Source organism: Peromyscus californicus, unplaced genomic scaffold (assembly GCF_007827085.1).
Source record: "Peromyscus californicus insignis strain IS unplaced genomic scaffold, ASM782708v3 Scaffold_11__1_contigs__length_118956290, whole genome shotgun sequence".
Taxonomy (NCBI): Eukaryota; Metazoa; Chordata; class Mammalia; order Rodentia; family Cricetidae; genus Peromyscus; species Peromyscus californicus.
The window spans coordinates 64,289,065-64,310,877 of NW_026294402.1; the positions used below are offsets into that span (position 1 = coordinate 64,289,065).

General features: G+C 40.7%; 1 protein-coding gene across 4 annotated transcripts in view; it reads left to right on the forward strand.

The window, feature by feature from the left end:
* Positions 1–21,539, forward strand: part of Ice2 (interactor of little elongation complex ELL subunit 2) — a 49,858-nt gene extending 28,319 nt beyond the window's left edge. For 2 of the 4 annotated variants that reach the window (XM_052713381.1, XM_052713395.1), the window contains 5 exons: positions 1,037–1,166; positions 6,238–6,322; positions 7,436–7,486; positions 8,947–9,205; positions 13,426–21,539. In XM_052713381.1, the coding sequence (XP_052569341.1) occupies positions 1,037–1,166; positions 6,238–6,322; positions 7,436–7,486; positions 8,947–9,205; positions 13,426–13,554 (654 nt within the window). In that variant the 3' untranslated portion in view covers positions 13,555–21,539. Of the gene's footprint in view, positions 1–1,036; positions 1,167–6,237; positions 6,323–7,435; positions 7,487–8,946; positions 9,206–13,425 lie in introns of those variants that run through there. The other 2 variants (XM_052713387.1, XR_008213087.1) reach the window with 2 other exon arrangements.
* Positions 21,540–21,813: the final 274 nt, after the last annotated feature.

Sequence of the window (21,813 nt, forward strand, 5' to 3'; positions counted from 1 at the left end):
AACCACACCGTTCCATGTGCTGGTGACTGAAATACTGTGTTTGAATTGTTCTTAGCACCACTGGTGTACCAAAGCCACTAAACCACTTTAGAAAAGCCAGAAACTGAAAAACAAGATAAAATGTTTTTAAATCTGTGAAAGACAGCGCCTTATTTTAATTTTAAAGTGCTAATTAGCCGTGTCATTTGAGTAGGTTCTGTAAACCTTGTGTCTTCTGTAGCAGGGAATGGAGAATCCTGTTGAGAGTAGAATTTTTAGGCTGGGGATGTATCATAGCTCAGTGGTAGAGCACTTGTGTAGTTTTCACTGGCAGACGATAATGTGTTGCTACAGGTATTCCACAAGTAGGTACTTGCTTGCACATCCACCCTTAGACTAGTAATGGGGATGGATAGTCATTTTGCTCAACCTGCTTGATATCCTGACCAGTAAGCGCTAAGTGGATAATGTATCACATGCTAAGAGCTTGGGATTAAGCCTGTGTGTTGTGAAGATAGTAACATCCACAGTTGTTCTAGCATGTATTAATGTTCATTCTTAGGAAGAAAACCTTTTTCTTTTCTTCTCAGAAGTATTAGTGTGTGTTAGTCACTGCCTTCTAGCATTTAGCTCTTGACCTAGGAACAATTGCATGTGCTGGAGTCCCAAGGAGTCTGCTTGTGAATCACATTCCCTGGCAGAGAGGAAACATGTTGCAGTATGTGGGGAGTTTGTCTGTCTGTGTTGGAGATGAGGGTGGCAGTGAGGGATCCCTTATCCATCCTCCATTTCCTGAATCTACCCCTTAGAGGCAAATGTATCCATATCTTCCTGTCTAAATCTATACACTATACAAAATAAATGAAATTAAATTTCCTGCAAGCATTTGAAAACTGCTGGCTATATAGGCAAATCTATTTTCTATGAGTAGTAAATTTTGTTTTTGTTTGGGTTTTGATTTATTGTATATATGTGTGGTCTGTGGGCACTTGTGTACCATGGAGTATGTGTGGAGATTAGATCTGGAGCTTTGACAAAATGCAATTTTGCATTACAGCAATTTCCAGTTTACGTGCTACCAAAAGTAGAATATCAAGGTTGTTATGGAGTTGAAGCTCTGACTGAAAGCGAGCTCTGTCGCTTCTGGACTGAAAGTTTATTGCATTCCAACTGCTCGTTTTATGTTGGTGAGTCTCTAGGAGTCCTCTTCCCCTTTGTAATTCCCTTTAAATATTTACTTAAATTCAGCTGTATGCACATACTTCCATTTTGTCCTTTTTTGTTTTCCATTCTCTGATTATGCTGACTCTGTTGTTAAATAGTGACAGGGAGTATTGGTGAGCTATTAAATTGATTTACACATATTTTGTAATTTTCTTAGAATTATAATGACATTATCTTAGAAATCTCATCTTGAAACAGCGTTTGATTTATTTTGGTTTTGAAGTTTTGAACAGGAGGGAATTAGCAGAGCTTTGAATGATGTTGCCAGGGTTCTTGAATAGTTAACATGCTTCACGTGACAAGTTTCTTGCTCTTATTGTTCATGCTGTTCTTTCACATGGGAATGCTACATGCTGAACATCTCTGTCATCCCTTGTCTTGGACTCTACACCAATACAGATCAATACAATATTGATCTGTCTGCCCTACCAGCTCCCATCTCCCCCAGTCTTTTCCTTCTTTGGCTCTCTAAATGTGTTGTCTTTACTTGTTTGTTACTTCCTACATTATTGTTCTTACTTAGGCCATCCATCCCTTTTTCCTGATAGGCAGTAGGTAGTTTAAAGTCAGAGCCTGGTAGAGCTTTGTATATTCCTAGTACAAGCATAAGCATGATGCTCTGTGTATAGTGAGTACTCTGTATTTTTCTTGACTGATTTAGAAACAGTGGTTATTTATTGGAAAAATTTCCCCCATTTTGATTAATCAATATTGGAGGGGGATGGTGTTGTTTAATTTTTATATAGCATCTGGATGGCCTCAAATTCACAATCCTGCCTCAGCCTCCCAAGTGCTAGAATTGGTCCTGTGCTGCCACACCTGGCTAATGTTTTTAGGGCTCTCCTCCATTGTCAGACACATACCCAGATGTTTGTTTTAGTAGCTTCCATCAGTAATCAGGATTCTAATGTTCCTACAAAGCCTTCACACCACAGCTTCCATGTAAAGCATTTAAAAGCAGTTGCCAGTTACATCCATTTGAAGAAAAGATTTTTTTTTAAGTTATCAGTAAACTTTTTAAAGTCCTAACAGATGATACAGACTCATTTTCTAATATACCTTTTAACAGATGAAATTGCTATCAGTTGTATGACTATTTCACCTAAGGACTTTTTACAGGTAGTTATTGCCTTGGGTCTAACTAGCCTAAAGACCTTCTCGTTGATACACCTTTCATTTTCGTGTGACAGGATAATGCATATGGTTCCTGTGACACTATCTGTTGAAGGACATGAGTTGTTGTGCACTTGGGTTTTGTTTTGATATAGATATACATGGATATGAGTGAGCAGGCACACCCCTTTCTTGTTGTCTTAGTGCTGGGGACTAACCCAGGACCTGTGAATGGTAGGTAAGCACTGTACCTCTGAGCTGCACCCATAACCTAGGAACAGGCTTCCAAATGCTGTGTTAAAAGTATTCATCAGGCAGGGCATGGTGGTGCACGCCTTTAATCCCAGCACTGGGGAGGCAGAGGCAGGCTGGTCTCTGTGTTCAAGGCCAGATTGGTCTACAAAGTGAATTCCAGGACAGCCAAGACTGTTACACAGAGAAACCCTGTCTCAAAAAAACCACACACATATACAAAAAGTATCCATCAATATTAGGAGCTTAAAAGTGTTATAGTACTCTTAAGAAGAATGCCCCGGGCGGTGGTGGCGCATGCCTTTAATCCCAGCACTTGGGAGGCAGAGCCAGGCGAATCTCTGTGAGTTCCAGGAAAAGGCGCAAAGCTACACAGAGAAACCCTGTCTCGAAAAACCAAAAAAAAAAAAAAAAGAAGAATGCTCAGTGAAGTCACTTGAAGAGCTGGTTAAATTGAAAATTGCTAGTGCGGGGCTGGAGAGATGGCTCAGCGGTTGAAAGCACTGGCTACTCTTCCAGAGATCCTGAGTTCAATTCCCAGCAACCACATGGTGGCTCACAACCATCCATAATGGGATTTGGTGCCCTTTTCTAACCTGCAAGCATATATGTAGGCAGAACACTGTATGCATAATAAATAAATAAATCTTTAAAAAAAAAAGAGAGAGAGAGAAAATTGCTAGTGCTAGTTCTAGAGTGTCTGATTGAGTAGTCCAGAATGGGACCTAGGTCTTTATGTTTCTAACACAATCTCAGATAATATGGCTAGTCTAGGGCACTCTAAGAACCACCATAGCCCAGTCTTTAGGTGCAATAAGCATACTTGGTTTTTGTTGTTGTTTGCTTGCTTGCTTTGCTATCTATAAATCTGCTCACCTCCTTCTCTAGATTAGTGTCTCTTGCCCATTAAAAACCTTAAGAGTTACTCCTTGAAGAAAACCTGTAGTCTCATCACAACTTCTCTATCTGCTGTCCAGTACTACGATATTTATCAGAGCCATCGAGCTGGCGTTCAGTCAGCCCTCACTTTACAGTTTTAACTAGCATGGCCTCTGTTACGGCAGTATGTTCAGAGTAGAAATTGTATATAAGCTTCACTGCCAGCTCCTCAGTCCAGTTATGAAGTAGATTGCAGACATACATGAGCAGTGACTGCCTTTGTCTCTTATTTCAGTCTGTATTGATTGGTCACTGTGTACCTCTTAGCAGTTCATGTACTGAAATGAAGTGTGGGTCATGGTCAGCCATTTGAGATTTTATGAGACTAGATAATGAAAACAAGGAATTGGCCAGCAAAGATTAAGATAAAGGAAAGAAAAACAACCCAGAAACAGAAAACCCACCAAAGGTAATGCTGGAAGTGAAATTGTAATGGAGCTGTAGAAGAAATAGCTGTCTGGGAATGTTGACACAGCCACTTCTCAGAAGACTCTCGCTGCCAGAGAAACTTGGTGATTATTAACCTAGTGACATAAAGAAGAACAGTGGTGACATCAAGGTGAAGAAACGCCAGCCTAAGGTTTTAATTAAAGGAATTCTTGGATAGACCATGGAAGTTGCTCCTAACTTAGATAAGAGTATGTCAGTTGCCACAGTGGGAAGGTGCTTCTCTGTCAGAAGCTGTTTAAGAAGGCAGGGAGCACTGCTCACACTACTCTTGCCAAGACATTTGGAAAATGTGGGATCATGCTGATTTTGATGTTTGAATTGCAGTATACTAAATGCATATTTTTTATATTTTATTTCTCTAAATACTTATATTAATGGAGAATTTGTTTTGATAAAACATGTAAAAATAGTGAAATAATTATAAATTTTCCATTTATCATTAAAATACATGATTTCAGCCTGTGTAATTGTTTTTACAAATTTGTACTGCATGTAAAGCTAGGACTACCTGTCTGGATTATGTATAAATGATGTATGAACATAAAAGCTTAATTTCTGCTGTCTAAAGCAGTGCCTCCCAACTGTACCTCATCTTAAAAATGATCTAAAAAAGAACCGGGCGGTGGTGGCGCACGCCTTTAATCCCAGCACTCGGGAGGCAGAGCCAGGCGGATCTCTGTGAGTTCGAGGCCAGCCTGGACTACCAAGTGAGTTCCAGGAAAGGCGCAAAGCTACACAGAGAAACCCTGTCTCGAAAAACCAAAAAAAAAAAAAAAAAAATGATCTAAAAAAGAGATTGCTTATGGCTGAAGGACAATGGCGAGAGCTTTTACCTCAAATCTGGCTCAAGTGCCCCAAGGACTGAGGTGACAAGTATCTGAGGCACTGGAAGAACTCACTTGAGCCCTCAGGTTAGACAGCTCCAGCGTTGAGAGTTGCCTCCTGGAGGAAGCAGACCTTCAGAGCGCTTAGGGCAGGACTCTGTGTCAGTAGTTCTTTGATAGACTGCATTTGCTGGGCACTATACTACGTACTTTTATTGTTGACTTTTTTAAGAAAAGGTAAGTAAGTACTGTTAGTAGTCTCAAAGGCTTATTTATTAAACATCAAGAAATACATTATTGCATTTAATATCCTCTTTTTATAGCTATTAAACCATTAAAATGTCTTTATTATTAGAAATGTCATATATAATAAGCACTAGAAATGGAGAGGTGAAACTGAAGTTGGCATAAGAAATAACAAGTGGCTGTGGGGACAAATGGATATGTTGTCTTCGAGGGACAACATCTGATAAAAATGTTTCTAATTAACTTCTTTGAGCATAAAGCAAATAATATTAAAGTAGGCTAGATATGGAAATGAGATATTAAACTATGTGTAATTTTTGTAGTCCCAATGACTGATACCTACTTTCTAAGTAATTTGTTTTGACGATAAAATATTAGGAGTTAAAAATACAAGTAAATGTAAACCATTATTTTCAGCATTGGTGGGTTTTACTCTTACACTGTGATGTTTTAACCTTCATGCAGTAGTAGTAGCATGGCCTTCCTATTGACCCGTGTGTATTGATTTGCCTCAGCAGCTCCTCTGTCACTCGGTACATCACAGCACCTCAGTGCATGTCTCAGCCTATTTTGTTTTAAAATGTACACATTACTTTCTACAACAGAAATGTTATTTTAAGAATATAATGTTTGAGATTTTGTGAATTATAGATTTATATCAGGCATGCAAGAAAATAAGACTTTGAATAGATTGCTTTACTCACTGAAACATTTATGATTGCTTTAATTAAAAATAATCTATATTTTTATAATCTAAGTTTTACAGTAATGTGTCTTTGAGATTTATTGAGCATGCCCAGTCCACAGATTTGATTTAACTGCTTATTTACATGGTGAGCACATGCTTCCCTTTCCAGCTTCATGGAGATGCAGCTCTAGTGGGAACCATGGGCACTAATGGCTGAGCAGTTTTTGCTCTTAAATTAAGATTTAGAGGCAATCATCCTATTTGGGGAGTGTGGACGTATGTAAGCTATTCTTTATTCAGCAAATATTTAAAAATGAATACATACCATAATTTGTATTTTATATCATTATAAATTCAGGTTTACTTGATAGCTAGTGAGATATATTTCTCCTTTTAAATACAAAGTCCTTTGTAGTTGTTAAAAATGTGTAAAATCATCTTTATATAGAGAGACTAGTTAACTTTTTGGTTTGTTTTATTTAAAGAAACTTGAGTTTCTTTAAGTTCAATGTTTTCTTTTAGGGCATATTGATGCATTTACTTCAAAGCTTTTCATGCTAGAAGAAATCACCTCAGAAGAATTAAAAGAAAAACTTGCAGCACTCAAGTAAGGAAGTGCTTTGTGGTGGGCACTGGAAAGACTTCACTCCTGTAATGTTATCTCAGATTTTCCTTTACCTACAAATAATGATGATGTTTGATTATTTTCAAGATCAATTCAATTTCAATTGAGGGGCCCCCAACCCAATTTACATTATTTGTCTCCATCTGCAAAGAAATGTACTGCTAATACTGTCTTCCCACTTCAGGCAGAGGAGGCTAGAGCCAGAGAGTGTGTTGTGTTAAAGTGCAGGGAAACAAACATTTTAGCCCTGTGTAGATGAGACAAGGATGAGACAGCCACAGACTTTCAGGCATCAGGATTATGTGACTGGTTAGGTCCTCAGAACCCTGAGTGCCTCGTTGTGAGGGAAAATAGCTTGTGCAGAGTTTCTCATTTTATCACACAACTTGGCATGAAAGACTTGTGGTAGCATTGTGGCCATTTCATAGACAAAAAAGCTGGGACTGAGAGTGCTCACAGGCTGAGCTGGGAGCACAACCTTGATAGTTAATGTGCTAAAGTCACCACTGTTAGCTGCAAAGCTCCACTTGGCACAGCTCTGTGAGGGAACAATCGGACTTGAACTGTGCTTACACTGGTGTCCACTCTGTAAGAACTGCCTTATATGTGTGCATAGAAAAGTCATGACATTACTACCTAACCCTTTGCTTCACTTCTCTCAATGAAAGTCTTTTTTTAAAGAGACATAGTAATGGGAACAAGTTTCTATGTAAACGAGGCACCAAGGAAACACCTAGAGTAAAACTTCTGCTTTCCCATTGGCAGTCTGTCCCTCTCTGTGCTGCTCTGCATTGCACATGCATGAAGTCAGGTTTCTCAGCAGCTGATTACAGCTGGTCTGTAGTTTCATACTGTGTAGGCATTTTTTAATTATATAATTATAACTGCTCTAACACAGAGCCAAATCCATCATGAACATGAAAAGAAGAAATTTAAGTCTCTCTCCCCAACATAGTCTATTTGCTGGTCCTTGTTCTGCATTATTTGCCTGCTGCTGCCTTTGGCTGTGAGCAGTAGACCACACGTTTATTAGTGAGGCTTTGTTTTCTAGGTTTGTTTCAGTTTAATTTCACATCATTTTCTTCTGTTTAATAGGATTTCAAGTTTATTTAACATTCTCCAACACGTTCTAAAGAAATTGTGTAGGTAAGTACTTTGGGGTATTTTGCATAGATGTTTTTATTTACTTTGCTGGAAGTTATTAGAAACTTTGTCAATATGCTATTAGAGATAGATGGAAAAACTAGAAGTGTACACGCATTTTACCTGAGTTAAAATTCCAAAAAATATGAGTGAAAGATAACATGATAGTGTCTAGCTGTAATAAAATTGCAAATGTATTTTTTGTTCTTCTCTCTCCCTTTTTCTCTCTTCCCTCTCTCTCCCTTTCTCTCCCTCTCCCTCCCTCCCTCTCTCTCTCTCTCTCTCTCTCTCTCTCTCTCTCTCACACACACACACACACACACACACACACACACACACAGAGCCTTACTATAATTACCCAGTCTAACCTCAAACTGTCAATCTTCTAAGATACATGAGTTTCATTGACTAGAAACTCAATATTTGAAATGTTATTTATTCTTTCTACCAAATTGCCATTTGCCTCCTTATATGATTGAGAGAGGGGAAAACCTCCCTCGAAGCCAGTAATTCTCTGGATCTCCTTTGTCAACACCAGTTACTTTCAGTTTTAAATGTAGCTTATTATGTTTGTAGACAGATCTATATAACTAAAGCTGATTATCTTCATTTTAATAATGTGGAAAAGAACTGTTCTCTTTGCCTCTTTGGCCTAGAGGCTGTGTATTCCCAAGAAAACACAGTCCACTGCCTATGTGACTTTTGTTCTTTACCGTGATACATCGAATTCCTTGAAGCTTTCCAATAAACAATGAAAAATATAGCTGATTGGCCATCATCAATTATTGTGTTAATAGAAGATGTGATTGACGCTCTGACCTGTGTGCAACCAAAAGGCCAGGTCTGATTGAAGCCCTACTGTGCACAGAACTGTGGACAAATTGCCTAGTGTATCTCTCATGTTTATTTAAGCCCAATTTGGAGTTAAGCTCGAAACTGTGTGTGAACGATTTAGTATGAAGTTGGGTAGTGGGGCAGAACAGCAGTTAACTATAAACACATAAGCCTGCTGCTGTTTCTACATCTTTTCTACATGGTCCCTCACCTGTTTCAGACACTTTAGAGTCCTGGACATGTCACATTTACTTTTGTGTCTCTATTCTCTTCCTTATTAGGAACTAAGTACAGTGTTGAATGGATGAAATATATGGTTGGAGTATATCATGGATTAGAGAGTTAGATGGATTGTTTTTCCATTAAATGACTGACTTTACAAATGGATAAAACAGTAAAAGAAAATGGTCACATATTTCTGAATTTTGGAATAAAAATGCTAAGATTGATTGTCTGAACGCTATAAAGTAGTTTTAAGGCTTCTGAAATCTTTACTTTTATTGGTCCTGAAATACTTTTAGAAGTGGCATTCTCTTCCTGTGGTAACTCAGTTTTGCTCTGTGGGGTTAGAAGAACATGATGAGATTGGCACTATAAGCCAGTGAGTTGAATCTCCGTGTTGGATACAGCTTGCAGGATGGGTCCTACTTGCTATCTCACGCAGCAGAAGACTCTTCGCTCCTGATCTACAAGACCTCAGATGGAAAAGTTACGAGGACAGCATATAATTTGCATAAGGCGCATTGTGACCTTCCTGGTGTACCTTCCAGTCTCTCAGTTCCTTGGGTTCCATTAGATCCCAGCTACCTGTTACCATATCACATCCATCATGGACGAATACCTTGTACTTTTCCGCCTAAATCACTGCGCCCTGCAGCACAACCAAAGGTAAGATCTTTTTTACAATTAATATCCTATTTGGTTATTGATTACTAATCTGTTTCTCTGACTCCCTTCAACAGATATCTGCATTTGCCCTGGTAACCATTCACCATCTAAAACCTGTGCCCATATTGTATGTAGGACTTCCTTGCCTATAAGTTTTATAAGTCAGCTAAAGACATCTGTGCTAACTTGCTGTAAGTGTGCATGCATGAGGCATCCATGAAGTACAGTGCTTTGGTTTCTGCCCAGTACACACTTGTATTTTCTTAGTTCTTATTTATGTATATCCTCTTCCATTCAACAATTGAGACAATTTGCAAAAAAGTCCATGTAATAAAATTATTACATAAGTAAAAATTGTTAGTAATATGATGAAATATTTAAAAGCAAGTATTAGTAATTAGTGAGTGAAGTGGCTTATTAAAAATACTGTAAATGGGGCTGGAGAGATGGCTCAGAGGTTAAGAGCACTGGCTGCTCTTCCAAAGGTCCTGAGTTCAATTCCTAGCAACCACATGGTGGCTCACAACCATCTGTAATGAGAGCTGATGCCCTCTTCTGGCCTGCAGGGATACATGCAGGCAGAGCACTGTATGCATAATAAATAAACAAAAGAAAAAAAAAATACTGTAAATGCCGGGCGGTGGTGGCGCACGCCTTTAATCCCAGCACTCGGGAGGCAGAGGCAGGCGGATCTCTGTGAGTTCGAGGCCAGCCTGGTCTACAGCGTGAGATCCAGGAAAGGCGCAAAGCTACGCAGAGAAACCCTGTCTCGAAAAACCAAAAAAAAAAAAAATAAAATACAGTAAAATATTAAGAGCTAAGTTGAATTATGCTGAGTATTTTATAACTTAGGGTTTATTGAATTACTATTAATGTTATACTCATTATAAAACCCTTCTGGAAATGTCAGTGGAGGAGCATTTTTTCTTTCTTTTTTTTTGTTCCTAAAGACATGTTTCTGTGTGTAGCTTTGGCTGTCCTGGAACTTGCTTTGTACACCAGGCTGGCCTCGAACTCTCAGAGATCTACCTGCCTCTGTCTCCCGAGTGCTGGGATTAAAGGTGTGCATACCACACCTGGCTGAGCAGCATTTTTTAACCTGGAATTTGAAGCCACAGCTGCAGGTGCTCTCTCTGCTGTCTCTGCCCTGCCACCCGTTCTTCAGGTCATGCCCTCAGCTGCAGTTTGAGCTTAGTTGTAGAAAGACTTCTGCTGTCTGCAAACGAACCTGAACGTCCGGTGTATTTTCCTGCCGTGTTGCCCAACACCTTTGAGTCAAATCACTGAGTTCTTTCATCTCTGTACGGTTCCCTGGGGAGCTCCTGTAGATGCACGTGTGTGTCCTGTGAACACTGTCTTTTTTCTTCCTTCTCTGTCACGCCCAAGTAGTCTATAAATGTCCCCAAATCCTTTTCAGAAAATAGCTTTTCCTACAAGTGCCAAGGACTTTAATTATTGCTGTTGACTTATTGTTCCCGTTGGCTAGGATTGTCATGCTGTTCAGTCCTCCACCCTGATATCACCATTTGAGAAAATTGTCCTATTTATTCGCCAGTCTTTTGGTGCTGGAGACTGAAGCCAGGCCTTGTGCATGCTAAGCGGGCATTTCACTCTGAAACACCTTATTCCCCTTTCCTAGTAGACTTCGATGAGAAAGTGTAAATGTGGCAAACTAGTTGAGAAAATGAAAAAATGGAGAAAGTTAGTAACTCTGTATTTATCTCCAGTTTTGGTGACTATTTTTAGTTTCTAAATACTCTCTAAGTAGTGATTTTTATAATCTAAGAAAATGTCTTAAGTAACTTAAAAATAATTGAAAATATTTTTGAAAATCTGTATTCTAAGAGGACAGTTTTAATTTAGAAACACTAATTATAGTCTGTCAACTATAACATATAATTGTGTATGGAGGTGTCTTTTATTCCTTTTTGGTGAAAATGAATGGTTTAATACCTTATCCCTGAACAACTTTGAGTTGAAGAAAACATATTTATGCAGGATTTTTTAATACATTTTTTTATTTTACATACCAACCACAGTTTCCCCTCCCTTCTCTCTTCCAGTCCCCCCTCACCTCCTTTCTACCTCCCTCCCCCCATCCACTCCTCAGAAAGGATAAGGCCTCTCATGGGAGTCAAAAAAAAAGCATGGTATATCAAGTTGAGGCAAGACCAAGCTCCTCCACCCTTATATGCAGGGTGTTTTTCAAAGAATTGAGTGACACTGTTATACTTTATCTGTCAGACTAACTCCAAACATTGAATGCTTATGCCTTAGAAATACTTGGAAGATTTAACTTTTTCAGTAGAGTGGTCTAAATGTGCTGTAGTATAACAAGAAAATTCATTTGGACAAGGAGAAATTCTGTGTACTCAGGACTTGAACACATAAATATACATTCTAACAGTTCAGTCATGGGTATCACTGGACAGTGTCTGGTGTAGGGACAAATGCTCTGAGTTTATCTGGGACCAGCCTGTTGCATAGGCCAGCACTGGGGACATAGACATTTAGATAACTAATGTTGCCTTGGTGTGTTTTGAAACTCAGCAGAACTCCTCCTGCCACAGCTAGTCTGTCGTAGATGCATGTGTGTGTCCCCTGGATACTCTGTTCTTTTTTCCTTTCTTTGTTATGCCCAGTTAGTCAGTAAATGTCCCAAAGCCCTTTTAAGAAATAGCTTTTCCTGCAAATGCTGAGGAGTTTTTAATTGTTGATTTTTGTTGTTGTTCACGTTAGATAGGATTGTGAATGCTGTGCAGTTCTCCACCCTGATGTCACCTCCCTGCCTTCCTAGCTAGGCCATGGAAATAGGACTTCAATAATTCCAACCAAGCTCAGCACCTGTTGGGTTCTAGGCTTAGCAGATATGCAGAAAGATCAGAGCTTTCTGAAAACTGGGAAGTCAGAACCTGTAATGAAATAACTGTCTGCATCTCTGATGTAGCCTTGCCTTGGTGTGATTTTCCATCCCTAGTGCTCTTGAACCAAGTGCTCATCCCTGGACAGGGCCTGCAGCTCTGAACCCTGACTCCAGCATACTCCAGTAGACCTGCTTCACCTCTTACTGTAAAGCATCTGCTACCCTTCACCACTATAGGTTCCATAATAGGCATTTACTGGACACTTACACAGTTTTCAAAATGTTTTCCTTTCTCAAACCAGCTGAGTGGGGAAGTGACAGGTGCCTGAGAATCAGCACTTACTGTAAGGTCATTTAAGACATGAGATTCAGAGACCGACAGACCCTGGCTGACTAAAGCTCTGGTTTGCCGCCATTCTAGCCATGTAATTTACAAACCAACCCTAAAAGCTCTAGAAGAGAAAGTAAAGACACTAGATTCTGGTACATTCTTAGGGAACCATAGTGCTGGCACTTCATTTGTTGGGCTGGACTGAGAGAGTGCGTTTGAATCACCACCGCCCCTTACCCTCCCATCTGCAGGATTGACTGCATGGGACGTACAGAAACACTGCCTTAGTGAGGTGGCTAGGGGAACTGAAGGCAGATATAGGCCACTTTTTGGAAATGATTGCAGGCTGTACAACTTTGGTCTTGTGTGAGGTCTCTAAGTGGCCAGGAAGATGACAGCATTTCCAAAGTCTCTTTAGCCAGGGCTCTGATTAGCAGGCCTTTCCCCTTGCTCTAAGATTCTGGGAGCTGGGTGCAAGTTGGAGCAGGCGTCAGGGGAGCTGGCATTCCTCTCAGCTATACCCATCTCCTCTTCCTCTTCCTTTCCCTGTTTCCTCTTTCTCCTCTGGTTTCTCTCCCTTCTTTGCTTTCACATTTTTTATTTCTTCCTTTCTAGACTTTCTCTCTCTTCTCTTTCACCATCTGATCTTCTTGCCCTGTTCCCTCTTACTCTCCGTCCTCTCCCTGTCCTTGCTTTTCTCCTTCCTTCCTGCTCGCCATGGAATTGCACACTGTCTCAAAAGGTCTGGTCTTTCTCACTTTCTAATTCCCCCTTTCAGCATCGTGTAAATGTAGCAGCGGTTTTCAGCTGAGCCCTACTCCAGCTTCTGTCCTCATTGTTGCCAGAAGTTTAATGCTTTTAAAACTGGGTCAGATTCAAATTCTTAAATAGCCACGTGGCTGGGACTTAAAAATTTACAAAAGATATTTCCCAGATTGAGAGTCTCTGTGTAAATGATGCAGTGTTGTTTGTGTGCAGGCATGTTGTGAATGTATTAAGTTGTTTGGCTCTTGATTTATCTCTTAGGTTGGTGGGACAAGAATGCCTCTTCATAGCCACAGGAATCCAGTTTCCATGGAAACCAAAAGCAGTTGCCTGCCTGTTCAGCAAGTTGAAAATGAAGGAGTGGCTCAGAATAAAAGGAAAATAACGTAAGGACTGGACCATGGAAAATGAAGTTTCAGAAAAACCAGTTGTACCAGTGTTTAACGTTCATCAACTTTGAGGGGAAACATGCCCTAAAAAGCAGCTAGCAAGAAGAGTGTTTCCCCTTGCTCTCCTGGAGTTCTTAAAAAGTGCCTTGGAAACCTACTGACTGTGGGAAGGGCAGTGCCAGCAGAAGTTAGTGTCCCTCCTCACTTCTGCATGGAGAAAGACAAATATTTTTATAGTACTCTTTTCTAAAGATCACAGATAGGAAAACCACTTGCTGTTTTAGAAAGTGTCATGTGTTATATTAGTAATTTGATTGTATTGCTAGTCTAATAAGACTGGCCCAAACGGTTAAACATGGCCACTGTAGAGACAGCTGTGTTCGTTCTTCATGGCCCATTTTTATCAGTATCAACACTACTATTGATGTGTTTGAAAACCTGTTGAAATTCCATTGTGGACACCAGAAGTGAAAACAAGGAAGATCTCTGTTTCTGAAAAGTGGCAAATGGATATTTTCCTGCTAGGCAACCACACATGTGTTTTATAAAACACTAGCATTCTGTGGTGTGACAGCTTTAGTGACAGTGCCTCTACAAATTCCGGCTGAGTGTGGTGAACCACACTGCCAAAAGCCAAGACAACATGAGTATGCAGGCATTCGGGGGAAAAAAGCTTGAGCATTCCATCAGGCATGGGTAAGGTGCCATTAAGCCTAGGATTTTCTTATTTATTTTTCTCATTTATCCTGATTCATTCAGAAAGCAGCATCAGCAGTGGGTTGGCCAGTTTGGATGTGAGGGGACAGACCTGTTCACTTTTTGTTACCTATTTTTTAATAAACACTAAAGGTATCAGAAATGTGTTTGCAATCTCAGAAATACAAGATTTGTAGTCCAAAGGCAATTTTCTTGTTGTTTTGGGCCAGTGTGTGCATGTTTGTGTCTGTGTGTGTTCCATGGAAATTATACCCAAAAATCGGGGTCTAGAGAAAGGGCTATTGCAGAGGACCAGATTTGATTCCCAATCACATGACTGCCCACAACCATCTATAACTCCAGTTCCACAGGATCAGATGACCTATTCTGGCCTCTGTGGGCACTTCATGTATGTGGTATACATACATATATTTTGATAAAACATTCGTGCCCATAAAATAAAATTCTCTTAATGAAAAAAATACTCAAATCCTCTAAAGTATTTTAAGCTGAAATTTTTATCTTCTACTATCAAGTTTTGTTTTGAATTGATTTTTCCGAGGAGTTGGTTGCCTAAATTATTAGTACATATTACTATATGGATTTTTTGTTTTGTTGTTTTGTTTTGTTTGAGACAGAGTCTATACATAGCTCTGGCTGTCCTATAACACAGAAATCACCTACCTCTGCCTCCTGAGTGCTGGGATTAAAGATGTGCGCCACCATGTCCAGCTACTGTATGGATTTAATGTATGATTTCCTCAGCCTGCTACTCTTTTTTTAAAAGACTTAACTTTCCTCCATAAACTTTGTCACTTATGCACATATTCAGAAATATTTTAGTTTTGACTCATTTGGCATTCAGCCTGGGAATGTGGGGTAGGGGATCCCTTTGGAATTAGCTCTTTTCCAAAGCTAGACAGTGTTTGCTGCAGTCTGAATGTTGAAGACTGCCTTGACTTCCTCTGTCTACAGTGATTATTTTTTAATTATCAAACCTGGGAACAGTTCTGATCACATAAGAGCTGGTTTTCCTCTGTACTTAACAAAGGCTCTTTTTAAACACATATTTGATGTTGTCTTTTGTTCTTGATTTTTAGCATAAAGAATTTGTAAGCAAGGTAGTGATATTGATAATAACTGTAGCAACGTTTTTGTTGTTGCTGTTGTTGTTTTTCTTTAATATAAGCTTGGGGTTACCTCAATATTAGAGTACTCACCTAGCATGCCTGTGACCAAAGGTTCTGTCTAGATGCATAGGAAGAAAAGGAGATATTAGGATATTATGAACCTAAACCTGGCTCCTATATTCTTTTGTGTGAAAGTATAATTAATGTAAACGTCTTAGAAAACAAGTTCAAGAATTTGACTACAGCATTGTGTCATGAAATGTCACTAGGTCGCTATTGTCCTCTTGTCACATTCAGACCTCACAATATTGTTTACTTGACAGTAGACAACAAGTTCTGGGGGGCGGGGCAGAAGCATATTTGTTTACCATTAAATAACAATACCAGTAGATACGTGTTGTATTCAGGAATGAATAGATATCAAGGACAGATGGCTACATGAGACCCTGTCTCAAATCAGATTTTTCTTTTCCTTGTAGGTGTACATTCTAGTAGAGGAATTTGTGTGGTGAGAGCCCTGATAAAAAGTCATCTTGAAAGCTATGTTGAGCTGGGGGTGTATAGCTCAGTGGTAGAGAGCTTGCCTAGCATACCTGAGACCCTGAGTTCCACCCCTGTCACTATAAAAAGAAAAAAGAAAAAGAGCCATAGCACATAACCAAGTCTTGATAATTAAGGAAGGAGTTTCTGAAATAAAACTTCAGCTGGTTATTTTTTTTTTTTTATTTATTTATTTATTATGTATACAGAAGAGGGTTGCCAGATCTCATTACAGATGGCTGTGAGCCACCATGTGGGTGCTGGGAATTGAACTCAGGACCTCTGGACCTCTCGAAGAGCAGTCGGTGCTCTTAACCTCTGAGCCATCTCTCCAGCCCCTATTTTTGTTTTTTTAATGGGTAGGAGTTAGAGAAGGAAGGTACAGAATATGAAAAGGTGAAAGGTGGCCAGAGCCCAGGCTGTGAACATGGAGATGACTGAGCAAATCATAGTTTAGACACTGGGATCCTATCCCACACAACTTGGAAACCTGTAGTGAAGTTTAACAAAAAATGTGATCAGGTATGTGTCCGAGAAAGGCTTTTGGTCAGCACTGTTCTACAGAATGCACTGGGGAAAAGTTGAATATTTTAAGGGAGGATCTGAAATTGGTAACAAGCCAGCACTGTCCGTCGGGTACAGCTTACCTAGAAGCATTTGTAATGCTGGGAGAGTGCTGGTGTTCTGCACTAGAGAAAATTAAAGTGTGGTTAGAGAGGGAAGAAAGCACACTGTTGCTTTAGCCGTTCTACTCCCTGGACTCTGGCTGTGGATGCTGTGGTGCTGTGTATTAGTTACCTATGTGACGTGCCTGAATGACAAAGACTGTCCAGGTGCAGCTCAGCACTCCGCCCCGAGCTCAAAGGTTCTTCTGTACTTGCAATCATGTTGTTGACTGGAGACATCCACTTCCTCCAAGCCAAGGTTCACATGCATGTATGTAGGTAGAAGGCCTTGGTTCTTCTGTTGTCGCAGTAGGCCATGGGCCCTTTTTGTCTGGACTGCTGTGTAGCACAGCCCAAATGTCCTCATGGCACAGCAACCTGCACACCCCAGCATTAGCTGCCTCAGAAAGGAGCAACAAGGAAGTGATGGTGTCTCAGAGGTCAAGCACTGACTTCTGCCATATTCTCCTGGTTAGAAGTAAGTCACTAAGTCCACAATCTTGAATGCCAGCTCTGTGAGGGGAGGAATACACAAAGACTATATGAACCTATTTATTTAAATAATATTTATTAATTGAGAATTTCATAGTATGATTTGATCATATTCACTCCCCTACCCCTAACTCTTCCTAGATCCACCCACCTCCCTACCTCTTCAACTTTAGATTTTGTGCTTGTTTTTGGTTTATAAACCCATCAACTCCAGTGTGTGTTATCCAGATACTCTTGGTTATGGGGCCTACCCTGGAGCATGGTCAACCTACCAACTGACTACTCCCTCTCCCAGCAGCTATCAGTTGTCAATAGCACAATTTTAGGGGTAGGACTTCATTCCCACCTCCACTCAACTATGCTGGGATTTGTCTGGCTTGAGCTTTTGTAGGTCTTATGCATACTGTCACAATCACTGTGATAGTTCGTATGTTCATCTGCCCAGTTGTATCTGGAAAGTGCCATTTCCTCTTAGCTATTCACCATTATGACTCTTAGCATCTTTCTGCCCCCTTTTCCATGAAGATCCTTGAGCCTTGTGAGGAACAGTGTGATATAGGCATGCCATTTAGGAATGAGTAATCCTATCCTCTTGTTCACAGCACAGGAGCTGTGGGTCTCCTGTTTATTGCCATCTGCTGCAAGAAGTAGATTCTCTGATGAGGGTGGGAAGATGCACAGATCTATGGCTGTAGCACTAAGTCATTTTGAGTCTTTATATAATGCTACGTCCATTTAGCAGAATAATGGTAGATTCTTCCTCTAGGGGCAGTGATGTGTCTAGCCGTACGTAGGTTCTTGACCCTATTAACAATGGCAGGTATGGGTTCTGTCTGATGGATTGGGACTTAAATCCAATCAGACAGTAGTTGGTTATTCCTATAGCATTTGGGCCACTATTGCACCAGTGGCCGTATCTTGCCAGGATAATTATTATGGCAGCTTATAGGTATGGATCTATTTTTAAACCACCATACATGCCATGAACACATTTAAGGGTGTATAAGACCTAGTGTGTAGAAAGAAAAGGAATTACTATCTTACCTACTGTCTTAGGCTAAGGCAGAAGGATTTATGAATTTGAGGTCAACATGGGATGCACGGCAGGACCCTGATTCAAAAGATGTCAGTTACTATCAGCACATTAAATCTGAGACAAAAATTACTTGTGTCTTTAACATTTGAGCTCAAGTTAGAAGCCACATCAATACAGATTTCAGAGTTGGTGATTGAAATTGGAGCAAAGGGCAAAATGGAGCAGCAGAAATGAATAAGGAAAAGAATAGCAGAGAAAACTGGACATTTTGGTTGCACTAGAAAATGGTGGGAGCATATCAGAAGGACACAGGGCTAGCTGAAAGGTGTCCCAGGTCCAAGAAAATTTGAATATTAAATGACTGTAGTAGTCATCTGCAATCCTCTGAGTAAAATAATTCAAGAGTCACTGACCATCAATGAAAAAATAAACAGGAGGGTGCCATTCAGTTCTACGGTATGCCAACCAGCACATGAAATGATGGAGTTAGAAAAATCATCCATTTGTAATTGCTAGAGTAATTTAGCAGTCAACAGATATTAAAGTCAATGAGAGTTTGGTGATAAATAGGAACAATTACATAGTCTTATTTAAAGAATCACCCTGAAAATTGTTTATTATTTGGTGAATATAGTGTGTTTATCAATTTACTTAGAGTTGAAGAAACTGTCCTAAGACGGAGTGTTGTCACTAGTAAGATACAGGAACATAGCAGTTGTGTTTCCTACTGTGCACCAGGAGAAAGTAGTGTCAGTAATGTGGCATCTTCCTGGCATAAAGGTGTCCATCATGAAGAAACACCCAGAGAGCCCAAACCAGAGACAGTCTATAAAACAAGTGGTTTGGGGATTTTCAGGAATCCCATCATCCCTGTGAAAGACAGAGGAAGGCTATTGTCTTAGGGTTTCAATTGCTGTGAAGAGACACTGTGACCATGGCAACTCTTATAAAGGAAAACATGTAATTGAGGTGGCGACTTACAGTTTCAGAGGTTTAGTTCATTATCGTAGTGGGGAGCATGGTGGCGTGCAGGCAGACATGGTGCTGGAGAAGGAGCTGCTGCATGTTGATATAAAGGCAACAGGAAGTAGACCGAGTATCGCACTGAACAAAGCTTGAAGGAAGGAGACCTCAAAGCCCACCCCCACAGTGACACTCTTCCTCCAGCAAAGCCACACCTCCTCATAGTGCAACTCCTTTTGGGGGCCATTTTCTTTCAAACCACCACAGCTGTCAAGCTGTTTCTGCTTGTGGACACTAGCTAAATGTGACTCATGACCATGGTTTGGACTTGGTTCCCGCTCTAATAGAGGGTATCATCAAAACAACATAACTTGGAGCATGTAGTAGTGAGTAATGGTAGATGAAGGCTAATCTCGTTTTACCATTGTGATGTCAGAAAGTGCCCCATACTTGGGAAGTAAATGCCTACATGCATATTGATATGAGACAAGATGTCTGTAACTTATTTACAAATTGGAAGATTCAGGTATGGAAATGGTAGCAGGGAGGGTTGATGTCAGGTACACAAGAACAGTGTGTATGCTTATATGTATTTCTGCAGTGTTTGTATGAATTTAGGACTAGTGCAAAATAGATCTTTTTGAAAGGTACTGTTTACATTGTAGGGAGTTCAGGGAAAATGAACTAGGGAATGTTATTAGACTCTCAGCCATCCACAGATTTCTTAATGTGAAACAGCAGCAGCACAGCGAGCTGAGAGCTGAGTGGTGAGGAAGGAGAGCATGAGAGTAGAGAGGTACTGAGCAGTGTGTGAAGGGGTGGATCTGAAACCAGAAGAAGAACCAAGGGGGAGTGTAGCTAGAGTTTTCCTGCCTGGCCCACGGTCAGGGCAAATCTCTCTCACCTGCCAGTCCCACAGCTGCTCAGACCCGACCAAGTAAACACAGAGATTTATATTGCTTACAAACTGTATGGCCGTGGCAGGCTTCTTGCTAACTGTTCTTATAGCTTAAATTATTTCTATAAATCTATACCTTGCCACATGGCTCGTGGCTTACCGGCATCATCACATGCTGTTTGTCATCATGGCGGCTGGCAGTGTCTCTCTCTCAGCCTTCCACTTCCCAGCTTTATTCTCCTCCTTGTCCCGCCTATACTTCCTGCCTAGCCACTGGCCAATCAGTGTTTTATTTATTGACCAATCAGCAACACATTTGCCATACAGAACATCCCACAGCAGGGGAGGGATTTGGGTTTTGGAATGGTATGGACTTGTATTTTCAGGTTTCGAGACATCTGCCTGCAAGATGATATAGTAAGGACACTAAGGAATTTAGCAGTCGGCAGAAAGTACTGGCGAAGACTAGTTGGGAGCCCCTGGAAAGGACTATAAGACAGTTGAAGGTCAAGATACTACTTACCAAGGTTCCATTTGGAAAGAGTCCCCATATACCCTCTGTCCCCTCACCTGTCCCCATATACCCATCTGTTCTCCCCAGTCCTGTGGCTGCCATGACACTAAGTGGAATTGACCCCACCTACTATATTGTGTATATGTGTTATGTTATCTTCATCCATTCCTCTGTTGGTGGACATTAAGCTGGTTCCATATCATCATTATTCCCACCTTTTCAAAGTCTGGCCTCAACTCTATAGGCAGCTGGGCACTGAGAAAGAAACTAAAGGTCCAGAGACTAAAGAGATGGCTCAGTAAACCTGTACTGCTCTTGCAGAGGACCTGAGTTAGGTTCCCAGCACCCATATCAAGCAGCTCAAAACTACCTCTAATTCCAGCTCTGAGAGACCTGACACCCTTTCTGATCACCACAGGTACCTGCACTTATGAGCACAAACCCAGACAAAGACATACACACACTCAAAGTCTTAGCAAGACTAGAGATCCATGTTCAGACACATTTTCACAATACTAATTCAATTTATGTTAGCTTACTTCATTCACAGAAGGCGAGGTGTGGTGGAGCGTGTCATCCACAATCCCAGCAGCCCTTGGGAGGCTGAGGCACAAGGTACACAGATTCAGAATCAGTCTGGGCTACACCGCGGGACCCTGTCTCCAAAACAGGTGAAGAAACAAGTGAAGATTTCAGTTAGATTCAACAATTGCGAGATAACTTATGTTGAACCTTGTTCTACACATTCTTCCCAGCTGCAAAGCTTGTCTGCACTTGAATACATGGCCTCTGCGTCTCCCTGCGGTACCACCGCCAAGACCCAAAAGCTCATCTACAGTCCCTGGCCTGCTGAGAACATACCTATTCTTCCATCGGCTCTCAGATCCTCACCACTGGCACACAGTGTTCTCAGGGCCAGTGAGTGTGTTTGCAAACCAGTCTTTCCGCAGACCTCCATCCGACCTAAACTGCAGAAACAGGCTTTAAACTGTAACCCTTTTTTTTTTCATCCCACCTATTAGCTAGGACTCCAATAAATAAAGACAATATTGTGTCCAGCAGCAGTTTTACTGACTCTATAATTCTCAATGAGGCAATATTCACCTTTGTCTCTGAGGGTTTCAGCAGAAGGTGAGAAAGGCTGATGAATGGGTACCGAGCATTAGTTGGAAAGGAGAAGTGAGCCCTGGTGTGCTGCTGCTCCACACAGTCGCAACAGGCAAAGATAATGGACTATATATTCCAACAAATTCAAAGAGGGGGTTTGAAACAGTTTAACTTCAAAGAAGTGTTAAATGCTGGAGGAGTCAGATATGCTCACCCAAT